Source organism: Chiloscyllium plagiosum, chromosome 16 (assembly GCF_004010195.1).
Source record: "Chiloscyllium plagiosum isolate BGI_BamShark_2017 chromosome 16, ASM401019v2, whole genome shotgun sequence".
In the NCBI taxonomy this organism is placed as follows: Eukaryota; Metazoa; Chordata; class Chondrichthyes; order Orectolobiformes; family Hemiscylliidae; genus Chiloscyllium; species Chiloscyllium plagiosum.
In genome coordinates, this window is record NC_057725.1 from 12,870,123 (window position 1) to 12,880,070 (window position 9,948).

A 9,948-nucleotide genomic window follows, 5' to 3' on the forward strand; every position below is an offset into this window, starting at 1 on the left:
TGACGATTATTAGCATTTATTGTCCAACTTTAATTGCCCCAGAGAAGGTGATCGTAAGCTGCCTTCCTGCAACCTACAACAACAGTGTGCTCTTAGTTAGTGAGTTCCATGATTTAGATGTAGGCACCAGTGAATGATTGATGGTATATTTCACAATCAGTGCGGTTTGTGACATGGAAGAAAACTTATACAGGGCGGTGTTGCTAAGTACAAATAAAGTTCCAAATTCGAGCCCTGATTAAGAACACTTCTCTCATTTTAATTAGGTCATTACAATTGGAATTCACCAGAGATGTTGCATGGACCATATTGGGTATAGACATGGACAACTCAAATAAAATGCTAGAGTTAGAGTTACATTAACGTTAGTGTCAGAACTGAAAGAAGTGAGAGCAATAACATTGAGATTTAACAATGGATTTCCTCCTTTAAAATTTATAAAATGAAGATTAATAATAACAATACTTCAAATACTTAACATGTATGCATTCTGCGTAAACTTTAGGGAACTAGACAACTGCTATGTAAGAGTGCCACACAATCTGCACACAGGTCCTTTCTTTTTGTATGTGGAACTTCTCATGAAATCTCCATCCATTACCTTGAAGGTTATGCCAAGTGGCTGAATTACTCAATGTGGGGCTTGGAATCTTTAGATTTTCACTCAGGAATGTAGGTTTCAATGGCTTGGCCGGCTTCTACCCACCCTTATTTGCCCTGGAGAAGGTAGTGGTGAGCTATCTTCTCGAACTGCTAAAGTCTGTTTGGTGTAGGTACACCCAGAGAACTGTTAGAAAGAGAGTTCCAGGATTTTGACTCCGTGACATTGAAGACATAATACAATGATGAATGGAGGGAAACCAGCAGATATTGTCTGAAATGGGGAGCTTCACCTAGCATTGTAAGTATTTTTCACACGTTATCTGAGGTTTTTTGTTTGCTTCATCGAGTTCAGGCAGTTATTGGATAGGTATTGGTGGAAGAAGATGTGGCTAAACGTAACACTGATCACTCATCCCTTTGGAGTTTCTGCATGTTTCCACCCCAATATTCAACAGTTCTGGTCCAGAATTATTGCCTCAAAATATGAAAATTAACCTCCAGGCAGAGGTCCACACACTTCAATATCTCTGATATCCTGTAAGACAAGTCTCTCCAGAATTTCCAAATTGATCTCATCACGGGGGTAGTAGGCTGAATAAAACTTCGAAAAACATTATTTCCACCACTCATCATGGGAAGCAATTTTCAAGGAAATGTCAGTCAATATGACAAGTGTGATACTGTTAAACAGGATAATAATTAATACAGGACTTTGAGATTTCAACTTTTGTTTTGTTAAAGAGGTAGGATTCACAGACTTACAAACCTGTGTTGGTAATTGAGCGCAGGGATGATGAGATTTGATGCATGTTGGGATGTGAGCATTAGAATTTTGAATGAGTTGATTTTATAGACCATAGACAATGGGAGAGTGGCCAGAAGAGAGTTAAAATAATCAAGCTCAGATGTAGCAAAGATGCACAAGATTAAAATCAAGCCAGTGCAGGTTCATAGCTCCTTGAAAGTGGAGTCGCAGGTAGTTTAGTATGCTTTCCTTTATTGGTCAGAGTATTGAGTACAGGAGTCAGGAGGTCATGTTGCGGCTGTACAGGACATTGGTTAGGCCACTGTTGGAATATTGCGTGCAATTCTGGTCGTCTTCCTTTCAGAAAGATGTTGTGAAACTTGAAAGGGTTCAGAAAAGATTTACAAGGATGTTGCCAGGGTTGGAGGATTTGAGCTATAGGGAGAGGTTGAACAGATCTGGGGCTGTTTTCCCTGGAGCTTCGGAGGACGAGGGGTGACCTTATAGAGGTTTACAAAATTATGAGGGACATGGTTAGGGTAAACAGGCCAAGTCTTTTCTCTGGGGTTGGGGAGTCCAGAACTAGAAGGCATAGGTGTAGGGTGAGAGGGGAAAGATATAAAAGAGACCTAAGCGCAACTTTTTCACACAGAGGGTGGTACGTATATGGAATGAGCTGCCAGAGGAAGTGGTGGAGGCTGATACAATTGCAACATTTAAGAGGCATTTGGATGGGTGTATGAATAGGAAGGGTTTGGAGGGACATATGCCGGGTCTGGCAGGTTGGACTAGATTGGGTTGGGATATCTGGTCGGCATGGACGGGATGGACCGAAGGGTCTCTTTCCATGCTGTACATCTCTATGACTCTAAGTGGATGCTCCATTTGGTTGTATTAAAGATGAGGAGAAATAGACAGACAGTAGTCAAGTTTCCATTGGTTTGAAACACTTGGTCCTGTGGGAAAGATGGAAACCAATTGCCAGAATTCACATACAGATGAGTGCAGATCTTGCAAATGAACATGAACCTATGCATCTTTTCGTTGTTTAATTCATTAATGAATTTATAAAACCATACAGGTAGTTCTTCAAAAATGCGATGGTTACATTCTTGAGCAACCCAGTGCTTTAGAAACAGCGCTTTAAGTGTCGATGATGTAATCGCTTTACAGCCAACACATGTTTGAAAGGTTTGCACTTTCGAAACAGTGTCCCCAATTTGTTAATTGTGTTACAGTGAATTTGCATTAAGGAAACACATGTTATAGCTGAACGACTTCTATTCTCATTTTAAATATTCTATAATTCAGACATACTAATGAGAAATTACCATTTTTATTCTTTCAAATGAAGTCTTTTTTTGAAATTTATCATTATTTCAAGTTGATCCTTTCCGATCTCATCATATTTTGATGTCAAAGAATTTGTGGTGATAAATTGGGATCTCCCATTGCTGACGCAGGATGTTAATTTCTGTCTAAATCACAGAAATAGATATTTCAATAATCAAGATCTATCAAGACAGCTTCCTGTATTGATGAGCTGATGCTTATTGAACAGTAACATAGAGGCTTGGAAAAGGGCCACGTAAATAGCACATGACTAAGGAAGCTAAAATCTATTACAATATATTCCCTTGGGATCAGTTACGTTGCTTGCTTGCAATGGTAAGACATACTCACGAGACCTCAAATATCAAAGTTTTATCTCCAATGTTTAGATGCTAGCCCTACATGAGATGCTCAATCTCTGACCGAAAATGCATGTCTCCTTAGTTTTGTGCAATTGATTAATAAATGAACTGTGATAGTGTTGGCTTGTGCCTGGAAGTGCTGAAGTAACAGTAACACAATATAATCATCATACCTACGCACAGCCGGTTACAGTACTTCCCACTTGATGCTATGAGCTTGTAGAAGCGATATTCTTTTGTACTTGATCAGATACGTGATTATTTCAATGGTTGTAGGGTTGAAGTGCTTGGCAGTTAATGCAGCTTTTATATAACTCTAAATATTTGATGAGCCAGATGCAGTGTATTTAACAAAAACACAGAACTGTAGATGCTGGAAATCTGAAACAAAAACAAAAGTTGCTACAGATATCGCAGCAGATCTGGTAGCATCTTTGGAGAGAAAGCAGAGTTTTGGGTCCAGTGACACTTCTTCAGAACTCCTGTTGAGTTTCTTCAGCAATTTGTAAAAATTCCATAGTATTGAATTTAGCCTGGAAAATCCTGTATGTGCTGGCCTAAAGAAATTACATTGCTCTTTATTAGTTCAAAATTAAATTGGAAACAGCAACAGTTCTGTTTTTCTGTTAATAGTAAATTATATGACAGAGAAAGAAGTTTTGAAATTTTTGAGTCTTCATTGCATTAGATACTTCCCAAAATGCAGCATAATTTTACTGATAAATATAAACTGAAGATGCTGAAAGTACAGAGTTTGGAAGACTTTTATAAAGAAGTAAAACTAGTCCAAATTTTAAGTGTAAATGTTTTATCAAAAGTATAAGCTAAAAGAATTTGAAATATTTTGATATGGTTAGAGAAACAAAAACTCCAGTCATATTATTTGGATTTTAAAAATCTGCAAGGGTGTGGGAGAGAAAGCAGGAGATTCTCAATAGGTAATTATGCTCATTTAATTGTCAATGCAAATACAATGATGGCCTCCTGTACCATAACACTTCTGTGATTTCAGATTAATGGGTTGGTTAATTGCTTAATAGAAAACAACTAGGTAATAAAGATCAATTAGGCAATGGATTCGAATTTTGAACAGCACAACTTACACTTGCTTAAAATAAAAAGGCAAAGGTGGGTGGGAGGACACAAACAAAACAACAGGAAAATGGTGGAAATTAGTTGGAGAAAAAAATAAAGATAGAGGAACAGAAAATGGTGGCAAATTGCATTGTGACTACCAAAACAAATCAATGTAATGTCACAGACTGCACCTCCAAAAACCTTCACATAATGCATTTGAGTTTGATTCCACTCCAATGTGCACTATATGTTCAACTCATGTTGTCAAACTTTTTAAGAACTAGAATAAGAGTTTACATTTATGACTTTTCAGTAGAAACACAGAAAAATCTGTAAACACACAAAACTGCCTGAAAGAGAATAATATTAATATTTAAGATGCACACTTTCACTTTTAGATGCTGCCTCAACTACATCTACATCAGTTTCAGCATTTATGTTAGATATTCTCGCATATCTTTGAAAATAGTTGAATTGATTGTCTTTAAACTCCTTAGTAAGCAATTCCCTGCAGCTGGCCTACCCTGATATAGACCTGAATTTCTTTTTGGTGAAGATAGATACGTTAATAAATATCTACCAGTTCTTTTGTTTGTCAAAGCTGGGAATTTTTTTCCCTATAATCTTTGTTCAAAGGCTCCTCTGCCAAAAATTCTTTTTCCCAGAAGTTAACATACGGTAATATTTAATTTGCCATTTCTTATATTTAAATTTAAAAAACACCATGTCAGCATTTAGTATCTGTCTGTTCTTTTGCCTCCTTCATGTCACATGAGGAGTATTCTGGGATATTATGAATTGGTGCCAATATTGCTGGCTTTGTTTTCTGGCACTTAGCAGTCACTGAGGTTTAAATGTCTGGAACAAGTGCAGTTATAAGTATCCACATTAGAAAAACATTTTTTTATTTTGCTAGAGATGCATTTTTCTAATGGAGGAAGAGTGAATTATACATAAAATAATCTGATGTTTCTCATGAAATAATTGATTTGCCCTTTCCATCATCCCCATTAGATTTGTAATGATTTACATTAGCTGAGATGAGCATCTACAAGACAAATTTGGAAGTGACTTTTCTGTAGATTTGTTCGAGTTATTTCCCTTTGCTGGGACATTGGACAAATCATAATTCTCAATATGGTCATTCTTATTTTACATGAGCACATAGAAACTTGAAATTATTTACAAATAATTTGGAAAGAAATGAATACAAGCAGGAAAGTAGATCACTATTTTAACATTAAGTTTGAAAATTCCAATTTCTGAGCATAGTGATAGCAAAGTAACTAAATTTATTTGACTGGGTTAATTGGAAAATCAGTACACAACTTGTTGAAGTTATTAAGACGGAGAAATGTAAAATGCTATTTGTACCATAATAAAAGCAAAAGCGAGTTTATCTGACATTTTGCATTGGAGGAAGGTATTTTCGGATAAAATTCATTGAATTGTTGTTTGATTAGATTGAGCAGTTTTTGTAAACAATATTTTTTCATACAATTCTGCTTTATATAAGAAATTCCTGGCATGAATCAGAATTCAAAGCATTGCAATAAAATTTGAAAAATGTGTTGAAATGACTTGTGAATTGCCTTAACTATATAGTACCAATCATTTTCTTTCTGGTTACATAAGATAATGATCTCAGAAACAGATTTTTCTTGGAACTTTTGAGGCCTTGGTATGTGTTTGACCTCTTCAGACCCCTTACACTTAACATGAATGAGCTAATCTAGCATACTTTGGAACGCGACAAATCAGATGGGATCTGATTCCCTCTTAAGCAGATATTTTTGCATTGAAATTTAGAATTCCTCTGTAGTAAATATTGTATAAAATACTTGCTTGTACTAATATGCGTGTCACATAAAAAATGTTTCAAGCAAAATTTTGAGGGATTTCAAAAAGTAGCTGTGGATCATTCCAAATACAGTCAGGTCAATCAAAATGTTTTCTATATTGTTGCTAATAAGATTTTTCTGTCTTTGTACTATTTTTTAATTCAGAAAGTGGTGAGTGTGAACAATCCCCTCTTCCTCCCACTCATTCCACCTCGATCGCAAGGCTTCACCGCTGTCGTTCTCACGTATGACCGTGTTGAAAGTCTATTCCGAGTGATCACAGAAATTTCTAAGGTGCCCAGCCTTTCCAAATTGCTAGTTGTGTGGAACAATCAGAATAAGAGCCCCCCTGAAGGTAAGATGTCAATTCAGCAATATGCTAAGGTTACATATGGAGGTGAAGGAAGTATGGGAATGTAATAAAATGAAATAATCAGATAATATAGATTAAGTGGAAAAGGTTTGACCATTGTGCATAGTTTGTATTTTTAATCCATAAAATTAGGGATTCTCAAAACTACTTTTGTTATCTAGACCGGTGGAATTTCATTCATAAACTCTTCTGCCTCTAGAAAACATAACTTTGCTATGCATTAGGGTTACATTATACTTGGTTTGAGAATATACAAGATGTAAGTAATCTAATCTAATCTAATCTAATCTAAAGAACTGAAATAGCCTGATCTTAAAAAGTATGTATTTCAATTTTGCAGAAAATAGTCACTAAAACAAAATTCAAATTGTCCCAAAGTAGTTTGAAAGAGAAAAGAAGTCAATAAGTGTTGCTTCAGCTTATAAATTTGCATTGAAAACATATTTAATTGGCAATTTAAATAATGCACTTTTATAAACTGTAGATGTTTCTTTTATCTAGTTGCAATAAAATTAGATGCTCTCATTCTATAAATGTAGCACTACATTTTAATGAAGGGTCCCTGTACAAATGGAATAACTTCATCATTTCAATGAGTTCTAGTTCGTGTAACTGTTCAGTTTCTATACTGTTCCTCCAGCTGTTTTCTCCAACACAATTACCTGAAATTTAATGGAAAAAAAAACTACTATTCAATTACAATGTGGTGTCACTCAACAATCATGCCTCTCCCTGTTAAATATCTGTCCTCAGGGTAATGTATAATTAACTGCCATGATAGGTACTTTAATATCAGTATCCTCTCTCATGCCAACATCCTCAGTATCAACGCATTAGTTCCACTTAATCAGCTGTATAATCAGTTGACAGGCCACATCATCCCCTCATGACTTCCAAAACAAGCCACTGTACTCCAAGCTTCACCATGGCAAGCAGTTTCCAGGACGGCAGAGAAAAGACCTCAAGGGCATCCTTAATGGGTCCCAGAATAAAAATGCATTATCATCACTGACTCGTGGAAATCTCCAAACTAAGATTTCCCAAATCAGGGAAGAAACCTCTAAAGGCGACAGCTGTTTCAAGCATCTCTGACAGACCCAGTTAGAGGCCAGGCATAGACATTGGAAAGTGTGTGTAAAAGCTGGAGCATTTCCCCAGCTCCCCTCCCATTCAAATCACAAGAGCCTCCCCCAACTCCCTTCTCAGACCTAGGGTGGCCGCCCAAATTTACCCTACACTCAGGACTGTTCTGCTGCCATGGTTAACAGCGCACACAGTTGGCAGATAGGGAATGGAGTATATGGTAGAAGAACAGCAGCTTCTTCATTAGAGCACTTTATTTAATTTCAGAATTAAACAATGGAAGTTAAGGCATTCAACATACTAGGTTTTCCATTGACCCTTTCTTTCTTAAATTATCTGCATGTGTTCTGTCTTTAAAGAACATAAATATCTACTGATCACATTAAGTGGAATTACAATCCATACCTATACATATATGTGTAAGACTAGAAATATTTAAAGGCGTATGATAGCTTAAAAAGTAAATAGTGGTAAGACTGCATTCACTTTTCCAGAATAAATATTTCAATTCCACTGTGAAATATGAAGCACAAAATGTCGACTTTGCCTTTTAAAATAATAATCCCTTTCCGGAAGAATCAACTTTGTGAGTGGGTGTTTGTGCAGATAAGAAAATCAGCACCACCTGGTTTTAAGGTCTGCACATAAGCTTGAACATTTTTAGGCTGACTTAAAACACTCAATTACTGAAAGTAATGCAAGTGTTTTTCGCAAAAGAAAATGTGATTTATAGCCAATTAAATGCAGGAAGTTATTGAAGATTTAGAGTAATGAAGCAGAGTGAAGTATACGCATCTCATAATTTGAGGTACCCTGATAAGCAGCATTGGCCCTATGATATAAAAAACACTAGTTTACAAGCTTTACTGTGCAGTTAAATAACATAAAATTTCACTATTTTGACCATATTCTTTATTTTGATTTATTTGCAAACAGTGTAGCCATTGTTTTGGTCCCCACAATACTTGCCTATACAGTAGCTTGTATTAGCACACAGAATGAAATAAAATTGCAGTCATGGCACTCCCAAGCTTCTCCCTCACAAACCAAAACAAGCTGGGCACTCCAAAATTAAACCAAGACGTAGACAAAAGTAGTAAAAGAGATTTATGGTTTCAGCCTAACCTTATGAATACAGTAAATCATTATTTAACTGTAACATGGTCCAGGAATGAAGAGAAAAGGAGATGCGTCAGTACCCAAACATTTAACTGTTTTTCTCTTTCAAATTCAAATGACCCTGTTGAGTAATTCTGTTACCTTCTTATCAGTTTTTTTTCTGTGCAAGCAAAATGTAGATTGTGTGATTACTTAATACTATTCTAAGGCTTGGACTCTGTCATGTCCTGTCTGTGCACGGGATATAACCATTTCTTGTCCAACTTTGTGATACGATTTCTTATAACTATGACTCCAAATATATCTGTAACTTAAAGTTTTTGTCTTCATCAGCAGCAACTTCGAAACAATATGATTGGATGCCTTGTTGCCACTATGTCACTGGTGTCCTGCATATTAGTACCTCACTCAAATCCATGTCTCTGGATCAGTTTCTTGTGGCCTACTTTCAGGAAGATAGCAGACAAGTGCCTGTCAAAAATCTAGAACACAAATGTGCTCATTTAATTTTGGATAGTTTCTTTTAAAGCTTTGCAGAATCCAGGCACTTGCCTGAATTATTCTTTTTATGTTTTTGCTGCTGACAGTTTTCAGATGAAACTTAGTTGTTGGTGCTGATTATTTATTCTTTGTTTATTCTATTAAGATTTGAAGGACATCATAATACCTAATCTCCTTCCAAGGTGATAGTTTTATTCTTTCTAGTCTTTAACTATCAAAAAAGCTTGCGTACTGTCCCAACACCTGCCAAAACTGAAGCTTAGATGTCTCATTTTGTTTTAAATAAAAAATATTGAGCACGATTTTGCTGTGAAAATAATGCTAGATTATTGCGACATTGTCCCATTTGTGCATAATTAACAACCACTTCCAGCAAAAGGTATTAGTTTATTTTAGTTTATTCTTCCATGTAGTTTGGTGATTCTGTCAGGGCCAGCACTTGTTACCCATCCTTAATTGCCCTTGATGAAGTGGCTTGCTAGACCGGTTCTGAGGGCAGTTAAAAGTCAGCCTCATGGCTGAGGCTGGAGTCATATGAAAGCCAGATGGGGTAAGGATTGCAGATTTCCTCCCCTAAAAGACATTAGTGGACCACATTTTTACTACAATCAATATTAATTGTCATTTTCACCATTCCTGAGCCTAGCTTTGTATTCAGATTTATTAATTGAATTTAAATTCCATACAATGAAGAGATGGCGTTTTTACCATTATCCCCAGAGGATTAGTCTAGACTCTCGATTTAGAGCTGAAAATGTGTTGCTGGAAAAGCGTAGCAGGTCAGGCAGCATCCAAGGAACAGGAGAATCGACGTTTCGGGCATAAGCCCTTCTTCAGGAATGAGGAAAGTGTGTCCAGCAGGCTAAGATAAAAGGTAGGGAGGAGGGACTTGGGGGAGGGGCGTCGGAAATG

The 9,948-nt window shown here is 36.4% G+C and overlaps 1 protein-coding gene across 1 annotated transcript in view; it reads left to right on the plus strand.

Annotated features, from left to right (window-relative positions):
• Window positions 1–9,948, plus strand: part of ext2 (exostosin glycosyltransferase 2) — a 166,625-nt gene that overhangs the window by 97,975 nt on the left and 58,702 nt on the right. The window contains exon 8 of the mRNA XM_043706396.1: window positions 6,003–6,315. Within this exon, the coding sequence (XP_043562331.1) occupies window positions 6,003–6,315 (313 nt within the window). The remainder of the gene's footprint in view (window positions 1–6,002; window positions 6,316–9,948) is intronic.